Here is a 12,488-nt window from a genome sequence, read left to right on the forward strand (position 1 = left end):
GTTCGAAAACAGAAGTCAACAATCAAAAACGGAGGTAAAAGCTCGAATAGAAAGAAGTCAAAATTCAAGTCATGAACAAACTTGCTTTCTGCTAAAAAAACATAGCCGGTAGAATACCAGAAACGACTCGAATTGTCGTGAAAAATAATCTGTACCCTAACTTGGAGAAAATCAGAATATCAAAAAAAACTAGAAATAACGAAAATAGTAGACCAATATAACATAAAAAGCGATAAAAAATGTTTTCAGTTCAGGGGTGTGGGTAGGTGCTGCTGGTGGTGGTGGGGGTGGGGTCGTTTGGTTGGTAGGTGGTGGCAGGTAGGTGGTGGTTGGGGTGTACGTACATTGCGGGGGGGGGGGGGGTAGGCAGATACGTGGGAGGGGGGGGTAGCTGGTACAAGGGTGTCCCGCTTTTTCACCCCTATTTATTTAACCCCCTATCATTTAACCCCGATTTTTTCACACCTCCATCATTTAACCCCTCTATCATTTCACCCCGATTTTAATCTTTCGTAAAATAAGGACTATTTAATTAGAAATAGAATCATTTGGCCATGCCTTGCGGTCCATGGCCATGCCTTAGCGACCCGTGGGACTTGACACGAAACTATCACAACCGAACATGGGATTAAGTTATCTACTTAATTCTGACAAAATATGCCTTTAATGTCAACTTCTAGCCGACGGGATGAAATGATAGAGGGATGAAATGATATAGGGGTTAAATTATGTGGGGTTAAATGAATCCGGGTGAAAAGAAGTAGAATCAAGTACAAGGGGGGGGTAGGTAGGTACAAGGGGGATAGGTACGTTGGGGTTGGGTATGTACGTTGGGTGGGTAGGTACATGGGGGGGTGGTTAGGTACGTGGGGGGTAGTTCTTCTTTGGGGTAGGTAGTTAAATGGGATCAAATTTTCTCAAAATGACCTCTTCACCTTGAATTACAGACGGTTACCAATTGCTATACATTACAAACTGAGCTATTGTTAAAGTCCAATGTTCGAAAAAAGAAGTCAACAATCAAAAACGGAGGTAAAAAGCTCGAATAGAAAGAAGTCAAAATTCAAGTCATGAACAAACTTGCTTTCTGCTAAAAAAAACATAGCCGGCAGAATACCGGAAACGACTCGAATCGTCGTGCAAAATAATCCTTACCCTAAATTGGACAAAATCAGAATATCGAAAAAAACACAAGAAATAACAAAATAGTAGACCAATATAACATAAAAAGCGTTAACATTTTTTCAGTTCAGGGGTATGGGTAGGTGCTGGTTGGGGGGGGGGGGGGTTGGAAGATGGGGGCAGGTAGGTGGTGGTGGTGGGGGATGTAGGTAGGTGGGGTGGGGTGGTAGGTATGTTGCGGGGGGAGGTAGGTACGTGGGGGGGGGGGGGGTTGGTAGGTACGAGGGGGGTAGGTAGGTACGAGGGGGGAGGGAGGGGGTAGGTAGGTACGAGGGGTGGGGGGAGGAGGTAAGTAGTTACGAGGGCGGGGGTAGGTAGGTACGCTGGGGTTGAGGGTAGGTACGTTGTACGTTGGGGGGGGGAACGTGGGGGTTAGTTTTTTGGGGCGCGGGGTAGGTAGTTAAATGGGATCAAATTTTCTTGACCTCTTCACCATGAATTACAGACTGTTACCCTTTTGTTAACTTTTGTTAAAGTCCAATGTTCGAAAACAGAAGTCAACAATCAAAAACGGAGGTTAAGGCTCGAACAGAAAGAAGCCAAAATTCAACTCATGAACAAACTTGCTTTCTGCTAAAAAAAACCTGTCGAATCTCAATACTCCTCTTCGAGTCATAAAAACCTGTAGAATATCAATACTCCTCTTCGAGTCGTAAAAACCTTTAGAATATCAATACCCCTCCTCGAGTGGTAAAAAACCAAGAGCACCGCAATATAGCTCCACTCAGCTTACAGCTTTGCAGCTAAAAAAAATAGGAGCGCTATAATAGCCCGCTGAGAAGCCGAGGCGGCTATTAATAAGATACCGACGATTTCGCATGTTTAAAAACCGAAGATTTCTCGAATAGGGTGGTTGCATATTATTTGCACCTTATAGACGCACGTTCCATATATTAACAACATAGCTGGCAGATTGCCAGAAAATAGCCGCAATAGATTCGTAGATCGGCAGTCCAAAAAACAGTAAAAAAGACAGACCAAAAAAATTCGTCTTTTCATTGAAGGCTGATCTGTTATATTTTGATTAAAAATCTGTATAAGTTATTGCTGCCTCTATTAGCTGATCTCAAATAACCTTCATTTAGAGTGACACACACCCATTTGACCTGATCCCTTTGAATTAAAGTTAATAAAGTCAATTTCAAATTGAGGAAGTCATTTTTGAGAGTGAGGTAAGTCAAGTGTGACCAAAAATTTAATCACGCGCATGAACAAAAAACTCGTTCCACTAAGAGCGAAAAATGACGTCACACATGCAATTCAGTTGAAATTGCATGAATGAATGAACAAAAAGTGGCTGTGACGTCATATGGTCGTAACAAAAATCATGAAATAAAAAACATAGCCGGAAGAGTTCCGGAAGCGACTCGAAGCGTCAAATCTTAACAAACCAAAAACTTAATTGCAGCGGTAGCCAATACCCTTTGCATTAAACAATTAAATCATTACCTCCCCAGGTCTGATTTAAAAATTGGTGAAACTTGAACCACTGTCACCAAGAGAAACAAAATGCAGCAATATTTTATATTATTGAAAATTATATAAAAATGCTAAAAAGATAACGTTAAAAAAATGCTAAAAAGATAAGCTGAAAATACTATCGGGCTGAAACAGCTGACAGGGCTATCAATCGCCCTCAAATAGTTCACGATTCTAATCTCAAACAGATCGCGAAAGCAAACGGCAGATAAAAATCTTAGAAACGGCAGATAATAATCTTATAATAATCTTAAAAGTTAAATCTTTTAAAAAAGACGGCTCAAATTTAAGAATCAGAAAACCACTATAATTACACTTCTAATCAGTGCAATTAAAACAAAAACAGCACATGCTTCTCCCTTGTTGTACATATGCTAGACAATATGATTTCAAACTAATTCACAAATTAAATTGATCATAGAAAAGATAAGCAGCAAAAGAATATTCAAAGGCAAAAAATCGTTTAAATTAACACCAAGGCCGGAAGAAGATTGCAGTAGATAGTATTAAGTGGAAATTTTAGAAATTTTGCTCGCAAACTCTCAGTACTGCCTTGTGTTGAATGAAATCAATTGCAAACCAAAAAAAATGACGAAAATATGAGAAAAAGCTAAAATCATTCAGTTGTTTAACAACTGAAAAAACCAATCAACCAAAAATGAATGTTCCATAAATAGATGTCAGGACAAAACTAGAATAATACTAACTAGAATGTGAAGAATATGGACACAATGTCAGGAACACCGTAACAAAAAGACATTCTTGATTTTTGAAAGTAAAAATCAAATTACAAAAATTAAGAAAAACGATTACATTTCATTGCTCCGCATTCGAGAGTTGGAAAAGATAACTAGTCATACGATAAAAAGATCTATCCTCTTGAAGAGAACAAAAAATAGGAAAAAGCAGAATTCAAACCTACGAAATATTGAAATATTTTGCAAAAAAAGGTCAAAAAACTATCAAGATTGCATTCGTGAAAAAGTTAACTGTTCTTCAAACGCCAAAAAAAGATTGAATTTTTATTTAAACGAGAATAAAGTCCCTTGTGTTGCACAAAAAGACTTTCTAGTAACTAAAACCAAAATACAAACAAAAAAACTGACAAAAATCGGAAAAAAACTACCAAAATCGGATTAGCATATGTACAATTTAATAAAAACAAAAATACATCGAGAGAGAAAGAGGCGTTGAGTATATTAATTATCGAATGGAAGTTGGCATATGAACTGATTTTTGACAAAAAGACGGCTGCAAGATCCAAAAATGAAGAAATTAATAGAAAAAAAAAACAAAAAATAAACTAAAAAATCAAGAAATATGTGCCAATTTTGAACTTGAAACGCATTTTCAGGCTTCGCAAAACATTGTTGTATCAATTGCCGAAGTTGACATTTCAATATAGCACCGAATAAAAATTATTTATACAAAAAACTCAATTACAAGCAAAAAAATTGGGCCACTTAGACGAAAAAACGGCTAAAAACGGTTATCTATATGTGCCATTCAGTCAAAATGTACTTTTCAAAGTCAAAAAGTCATTCACTAAACGCAGCGCATGACCAAAAAACTTCTCTCGCTCAGAAAAAATTAGTTCACACGGCAACTTAACTCACTTTCGCTTTTAGGTCAAAACAGCGTCTGAACGAATAGTACTTCCGGTAAAAAAAAACTTAAGAAAACCAATACTCCTCTTCGAGTCGTAAAAAACCAAGAGAAGGCCAATAATAGCCCCAGCTATCGCTGTGCGGCTATTAATAATGAATAACAATGTTATGGAACCTGCCCTGCAACCGGGGTGCTCATAACGTCCCCGGGCCACAAATGGAAAAGATCCCGATCAGATCGGTAATGGTACTTTTTGTTTCTATCAATGTTGACCGTGGCGGGAGTTCAATGGTCAAGGACATGTTGGTAACAGACTGCGTCTTGGAATCCAAAAGATTATTCGTGATCACTAACATTAGAAGTTGGAATTCCGTTCTGCAAAACAAGTGCCCCTTCCCCGTTCACTGGATTCGTCTCTGATGCAGGACTTGCGACCAGGACCTGCTGGATGTTTCCTGCGTCTCCTGAGCTGAGAGCGAGGGAGTAGTTGACCTTCCTCTTTTTCAACACAGAAGGACGTCGTACAAACCCACCAAAGCCAGCTAGCTTGCGAAGAGCACTCACTGCTTTCTTCGCCACTCTGTTCTTCATTTCCTAGAACAAGAGTTAGAGTTGAGGTAATTGATTTACTTATGGATAGAAAGAATTCATTTGAACGAACTAATTTATACAGGAATATGATGAAATTTCCACGTTATCTCAGATTACGGTAAATAGTATAATAATGAAGAGTATGGATCGATGAGTTTAATAAAATCGAAGCTTACTGATATCTTGGACGTTAGGTTAGACTAAGAGGGCAGTACAGTGCGGTCTCGTTCACAATTTTTTCCCAATCTTCATAACTAAATTATTTTACCGTATTCTAAGATAACAGGGAAAAATAACAATCTAACCGGCAGCATGCCGGAAAAAAACGCCAATGATTACCATCACACTGATTGCAAAAGAACAGAAAAATGGAGAAGATAGTTATACAAAAAACATTTTTAAGTGCAACTGTTTTTCACTTCATTTTGTAGTTAGACATACTACTGTTTCACAATGAGAGGATACAGGGGCTAGTATCAATACCAAAAAGCATTAGAGAAGATACATGAAAAGAAGTGCAAGTAGATGGCATAAAAAATGGGGCTTTATGCTTTGAGCTTAATCGTTTCAAATTTCGACTTTATTTTTCGGCATTAACAATGTTCTTTTAGGATCGCTCTGCTGGGCATCTGCTTTTTAAACGCACTTTGAGCATAATTAGAGCAAAGTGGAATTAGCCTAGAGAAGGCAAAAACGATTTCATGCAAAATGTTGAACAAGCAATAAGGTAGAGCGGAAAGAAATTTTTATTCGACCACAAAACATAACAGAACAAATCCTGGCCCGCAATTCGAAACACAACCGACTACACGTCGGAAGAATTGCTCTCGAACGAATAGTGGGAGCTCTAATCAATTGCAGCCTGCTTCAGTCGGGGGAGCATAAATGATACTACGAAGTTCAATAGTGAGCTTCAATAAACCACATTAGAGGTTAACATATACCACTATTAAGATTTAAAGTGAAAAATGGCACCAGTTTCGGCGTACATTTCATTTGACTTTTAGTATTAAATTGCTTTTAGTATTAAATTGGCGGCAATTTAATACTAAAAGTCAAATCAAAAGCGCGCCGAAACAGGTGCCATTTTTCAGTTTAAATCTTAATAGTGGTATATGTTAACCTCTAATGTGGTTTATTGAAGCCCACTATTGAACTTCGTAGTATCATTTAAGCTCCCCCTTCCCCCCCCTCGACTGAAGCCAATTTAATACTAAAACTGAAGCCAATTGAATACAAAAAGCCAATTGAATACTAAATTTCCGCCAAATTTCGGCGCCCTTTTCATCTGACTTTTAGTATTAAATTGCCCCCGACTGAAGCCAATTGAGTTCAGCTGCTTGAAATTGTGATCAGGAAAGAACTTTAGATCACGCTAAACGCAAAGTCAAGGGCGTAAAAGTCACGGCGTAAAAGTCGAAAAGTCATAACTGTCAACCAAAAATTTTGCATAAAAAAGACACGTTTAGAATAATTGCTATGAACTTCGTTCAAGAGCAATTAACAATTTTCAATGACTAAAAAAGTTTACTAGACGTAGAATGGACTATAAATGTATTGTGAAAAACATTTAAAAAAATCCAATAACATATAACAAACCGACTAATTTCGGACAAATTGCTCTAGAAGCACAGGGGCAATTTAACTCAGCGACTGTAGCCTTAATAATTTTTTTCTTTGTTTGGGGGGATACGGAGGGATTCGAACCACCGACCTCCAAAGTTCTAGACAGAAGCAATCACCAGGCTACAGTCCCTTGTGATTTGCTATCTTAAAACCTATTTTACTTAACAAACTTTACTTCGGACTGAGAGAAATTTAATTGAGATCACTCAAAGAAGACAGAAGTGAAAATTTCACTCCAGATGTCAGAGGACGTTCGAGAAAAAAGTGTAAAAATAAGCACAAATGTTGCATAGAAAAGAGCAGCACGTTGAAAATACTTCAAACTTCGTTCCAGTGAAACAAAAGAACAGCAAAATCAACAATCAACGTGACATTGCCGCATGTGAACAAAAAAAAACAAATAGCATGACATCAAATGTTTTCTCACTCTGTTTAAAAATTTCACACCGCAAAACCACTAACTTTTTCAACCACTTCTTGTCTGGGTGTGGACAAAATCGCCACTTCAATTTGACTTCAAAAATCATGAAAATGTTAGTACAGATCATAAAATAACACAGCTGGAAATTTCTGCAGACTCCAAATCTTCTTTGTCAAAAAGCAAATAAACCCTTTAAAAAATGGAAACATCAAACAAACCTACTAATGTCGAAAGAATGCTTTCGAGCGACAGGCGAGGCCATTTAATTCAGGGGCTGTAGCCCCGATGAAGTTTTCCTTATGGGTGCGAAATAGTTGACCCCGCCAGGATTCAAACCAAGAACCCCCCAATCACTCAACAGAAGCACTGCACACTCGGCTTTCAGGCCCTTGTTTTTGCTATGCTGTAATCGATTTTATAATAGCAACAAGCTTTACTTCAGAGTGAGAACAATAAAGAACGAAAGCGCGAACAAGTCACTTGAGAAGTCAAAGAATGTTCTAGAAGAAAAGCACAAAAACGGTCAAGCAAAAAAAACTACATTAAAAAAGACCAACACGTTTACAATAAATGCTTTCGTTCTTTTCATATAATTCACGGAGACATACAAATGAAAATTCGTTCAAGTAATCGGGACAAAAAATGCTTATACAACTTTGAACAAGCCAAAATAAGCTCACAAACATGTTATCTTGAAAAGGGGAAACAACTTTCAGAAATTAAGACAAATTGCAACCACTTTTCTCATTATTGTCAAACTTTAAAGAAAAAATTGCTTGCTACCAAAGAACCTGTTTTAATTTGTAATAGGAACTGCCTACGAGCAGTAGGCTTAAATTCAGTTACAAGTTAAACCAAAGAAAAATTCCAAAAATCGCTAAAATAGTCTTCAAACCGGACAGTTGTTGAAAATCTACAATTTAGCTTAAAACTCCTTTTAATTACAGAAACCTTCCAAACGCTATTAAAAGCTCTAAAATTTGCTCACTTTGCGAAAAAAACCTTCATTTCTCTCTTGGTTTTAGAAGGCAAGAACAAAATAACTACTCTTTTCTCAGCTCTTCGAATTTATCCATCAAAAGAACTTTTTAAAACTTTATTTACTCCCTGAACTCGTCAAACAAACACCATAACGCCTCTTCGAGTCTTCAAAAGACAGCGCCCCAATACAATTTAAATTTTTTGAATTGTAAAAAAAATAGGCCCGCTATAATAGCTACCTGAGAAGTTGACGGCGGCTATTAAAAATACCTTTCTAAATTAGTTCGGTCAAATACAGTCGTATCTGTTATTTGAGGGTTCCTTACTTTCGGAGGTTTCTGCAATTATAGATCCATTCAGCAAAACTGAAGGCGCTTAAATAAGCGCGATTCTGCAACAAAATTATAGTCAAGCCTGTGAACAGAATTTTTTTTACAATTAAATGTTTTTCAGGCTCACAGCGAAAATTTTGTTGCAGATTTGCGCTGTCAACTTTGCGCTTTCAGATTTGCTGAATGCATCCATAAAGAAGTGGAGATAAATATTGAAAATTAAACTTCGTGAACATCGTGAGTTGCAGAATCCTCCTAAGCTGGATAACAGCTTCAATCTTGGAAAGGTATATTACTCCTCGTTAAATTTACTTCCGTGGGGTTAAAGATTGTGCAGGGATAAGACAACCGGCAGGTGGCAACATGAAGGGTAAGGATCCCCATGCATGTCCACTTCGAGTTATACTTTAATGGTTATTCTTGCTGTGCACAATAACTATGGAGAATTCCTACTTCATTCTTATCAAAATTTAAGGAAATATACTTAAGGGATTAGTGAAGTATTACATTACAAATATATCCAGAGCCTAGTATTTAATATATAATGAACTTCATAAGAGAGAAATGTGAGAGAAATCATTAAAAAAAAACGTAAACCGACAAACGTCGGACGAATTGCTTTCTGTATGCGCGCAATTGAAATCACAGAGAAAAAAAATCAAAACGTCAAGCGTGAAAAATACACTCGAGAAGTGAAATCGAAAGAATGTTCTAGAAGCAAACGGCCATGCAAAAATTTCAAGCTTAATAAAGACGAACACATTTACAGTAATTGCTTCTAACTTCGTTCGACAGCAATTAATAACTCACAGTCTCATGTGTGGCAGCATCTGCATTGATGCCAGTGGCTTCATCCAGAGTGTAGTCGTAGTTGAACAGGTATATCATTAGATGCCACAGCACCCCACTCTCCAACAGGGAACTCTGGAGTAGTGAGTCACGTGCAAACACACCCGCACACTTACAAGTCTCAATACACACAGACGAGAGGTGCTAAAAGACAGCAGATTATACAAAAAATAAAACAAACAAAGCTATTGCAAGTGCTCCCTTTACCATTTTAAATATTTCACACAAACTTTGAGAATAAACCTTACTTTCAAATCATTTCTTCAGGGACGTGAAATGAAACGACTTGTGAAAAATGGTTGGTTTCATGTAAAAATTGCAACTAAGGTACCAGTTAAAAACGGCAATAGGCGCCGGTATCCCTCCAAAATAACCTGCGAATTGTAGCTCTGTGCGACAGCTACAACAACTTGTGAAAAATGCGACGTGAAAAATATTTAATCGTCACCGAAATCATATCCCATTTTTTGAAGACAGAATGACCAAAAGTTTAAGGTAAGCAGCGTTAGAGCCCTTCCGAATTCTCATTTAAGATTATTATTTATCTAAATCAAAATGCTAGTTTTTGAACAAAACGTTGAAAAAGGTGATTTCTTCATACAGTACTGCACTTAGATTTGACTGTTGCAAAAATTCACTTTTCAAAATGATTTCACGAATTTTTAATGTCAGGAAAAATGTCAAGAAAAATAATCTAGCGGACAAATTTTTTTGTGCAATGCCACGTTCGGTTGAAAAAAATTTGGTTTCACGTCATCATTAAACTTTTGATAAAACTGGATTACGGGGGCGTAAATTAAGTTTTCTAAACAAATAGTTCCGACATTTTTGTAATCAGTTTTGAAGTGAATTTAGCAGATTCATTTAACCTTGTTTGAAAAATGCACTTTGTTAGTTTTAAAACCTAGTGCCGTAAATAGGAAAAACTGGTACTGAACAGTTGTTACATTTAAAAACTGCCAGATTTGGTATTTTAAAACTTGCAAGTGAAAGATTCAAGCCCAATTATGAATCTGGACCAGGGCTCACTGAAAATCACATAATAGTTTAAATAAAAGGGAAAGAGCCCTCTGTATAATTCACGCTTCAAATTCTTCCCCAAGCAAATTTGCAAGTTAAGAATAAGCAATAACTTCATGACAATTTATGAGATTAAAAAGCCACAGTACTTTTTTTTACCGTTGCGAGCTTCAAGCATGGTTACATCAGAGAAAGCCGAATAATTTGAAAGTCGTCGGAAAGTTGTTACCCCACTTATCATATACTTCATAAGGTTACACTAAGCATATGTTAACATAAATCTTGGTCGCCCGAAGGACTTAGTGCCCTGACACGAGGGCGCTTCCTTGCTGGACACAAGGCAAGAAACAGGCCACAATTTAGGTTCTAACGTAGGGTAAACAATTAGGCGTTTTCTCTCGACACCTGAGAACGAGTCAAAAATGAGATTTTACTAGTGCTAGAGGGCGACTAAGTAGTACAAATAAGTAGAGCAAGCACAATTAGACTTTGGAGGGTAACTACGCGTGAAAAAACAGACAAATGCGCGGTAAAAACATGTTGTTGTTTATGTTACGTGTTTTCTACTTTCCTTTCTATGATTTATTTCCAAAGTAATTCACTAAATTCTTCAATTAGAAAAATGAAAACCTTCAGCACAGTATTCACTTACCTTTTCGTAGTAAGCTACCGCCAATTCAATCGAGTGGTTTAAAATTCTGGAGATCGATACCGATTGTACATGTTATCGATCGGCTTAAGCAAATATCAAGTAGTCAATTTAAAACCCGATAAGTCAAATCGATCAAGAATAATTAATGCTTAAAATACAAGGAGAGCAAACTTTATTTATCTCAGAACATTTCCGGTGTTAGTGTAAAAAAATCAATCAACTATAAACCTGAATAAAGAAAAAAGTGAATAAAATTGCAATTAACTTTATTCGAGAGTAATTACCAGTTGACGAATATAATAACTGTTCAATTTTTTCTCCAGAACAGACGCATTAGGGTAAATTAGGGCTTCGAATGATGGTATTCGTGCCCGATTGCGGCAGTAGTTAACCTGAACTGACTGATCTTGTGAACAAAGAACAAATAAGGTCTCGCAAAAACCAAGCAGCCAAGCGTCATAAAAGCCACTCTGAAAGCCAATTCGGTCAGGCGAAAAATTTGCATGAAACGCAAACGCCGCAACAATTACTCGCAAATTCGTCCGAGAACAATTGGAATTGATCTAAATCTTTTAAACATAACTAACGTCGGGTGAATTGCTCTCAAACAACTGGCGAGCGTTTGGCTTCGCAAGAAACTAGCTAAGGTTTAGAGAGGCTAGTTGTAGCCTAATTGAAGGAGCGTGCGGTGATTGCGTCAGAGGTGGGGTACGGGGGAGGGAGCGCATGGGAAATGTGAAGTGGGGTGGTTCTTACTTAGTGTCAAACACTACGAACCACCCTTCACACTATCAATTTGTCTCCAAAACAAATTAAGTGAATCGATGCTTAAAGTCTACTAAACTTCAAGTCTCCGAGAGCCCTTAATTCCCTCCGAGCGTTACCTGATTATCTTGTTCAAGAGGGCCAAAAGTTGAAACATAGCTGGCAGATTGCCAGAAGCTAGCCGAAATAACTTCGTAGATCTTCAGTCTCAAAAACATAGTAACAGAAAGAGACCAAAGAGAAATTTCTTTTTGTTATATTCTGAGATGTTACGATGAATACAAATCTGTATAAGTTATTGCTGCTTATATTAGCTGCTCTCCAGTAACCTTCATTTAGTGTGACACGCACTTACTCTACCTTATCTCTTTGAATTGAAGAGAAGTCAGTTTCAGTCAGGAAGTCATTTTTGAGAGCGAGGTACGTCACGCGTGACCAAAAACTTAATCACTCAAATTAACAAAAAACTCGCTCCAATAAGAGTATAAAATGACGCCATACACGCAATTCAGTTGAAATTGCTTGAACAAATGAACAAAAAGCAGATTTGAAGTGATTATGACGTCATATGGTCATAACAAAAATATTGACTAAATAAAAAAAAACATAACACGACAAGTCCTGGCGTATATTTTAAAACTTGCAAGTGAAAGATTCAAGCCCAATTATGAATCTGGACCAGGGCTCGCTGAAAAGCACATAATAGTTTAAATAAAAGGGAAAGAGCCCTCTGTATAATTCACGCTTCAAATTCTTCCCCAAGCAAATTTGCAAGTTAAGAATAAGCAATAACTTCATAACAATTTATGAGATTAAAAAGCCACAGTACATTTTTTTACCGTTGCGAGCTTCAAGCATGGTTACATCAGAGAAAGTCGAATAATTTGAAAGTCGTCGGAAAGTTGTTACCCCACTTATTATATACTTCATAAGGTTACACGAAGCATATCTTTACATAAATCTTGGTCGCCCGAAGGACTTA

At 37.3% G+C, this 12,488-nt stretch overlaps 1 protein-coding gene across 2 annotated transcripts in view; it reads right to left on the bottom strand.

Moving 5' to 3' along the window:
- LOC142335910 (dnaJ homolog subfamily C member 13-like) overlaps positions 1-12,488 on the bottom strand; it is a 164,139-nt gene that overhangs the window by 49,522 nt on the left and 102,129 nt on the right. For both annotated transcript variants that reach the window (XM_075384276.1, XM_075384274.1), the window contains exons 22-23: positions 9,031-9,213; positions 4,624-4,863 (exon numbers count right to left, since the gene is read on the bottom strand). In XM_075384276.1, the coding sequence (XP_075240391.1) occupies positions 4,624-4,863; positions 9,031-9,213 (423 nt within the window). The remainder of the gene's footprint in view (positions 1-4,623; positions 4,864-9,030; positions 9,214-12,488) is intronic.

This window comes from Convolutriloba macropyga, chromosome 3, assembly GCF_964194025.1.
Source record: "Convolutriloba macropyga chromosome 3, txConMacr16.3, whole genome shotgun sequence".
NCBI classification, from domain to species: domain Eukaryota; kingdom Metazoa; phylum Xenacoelomorpha; order Acoela; family Convolutidae; genus Convolutriloba; species Convolutriloba macropyga.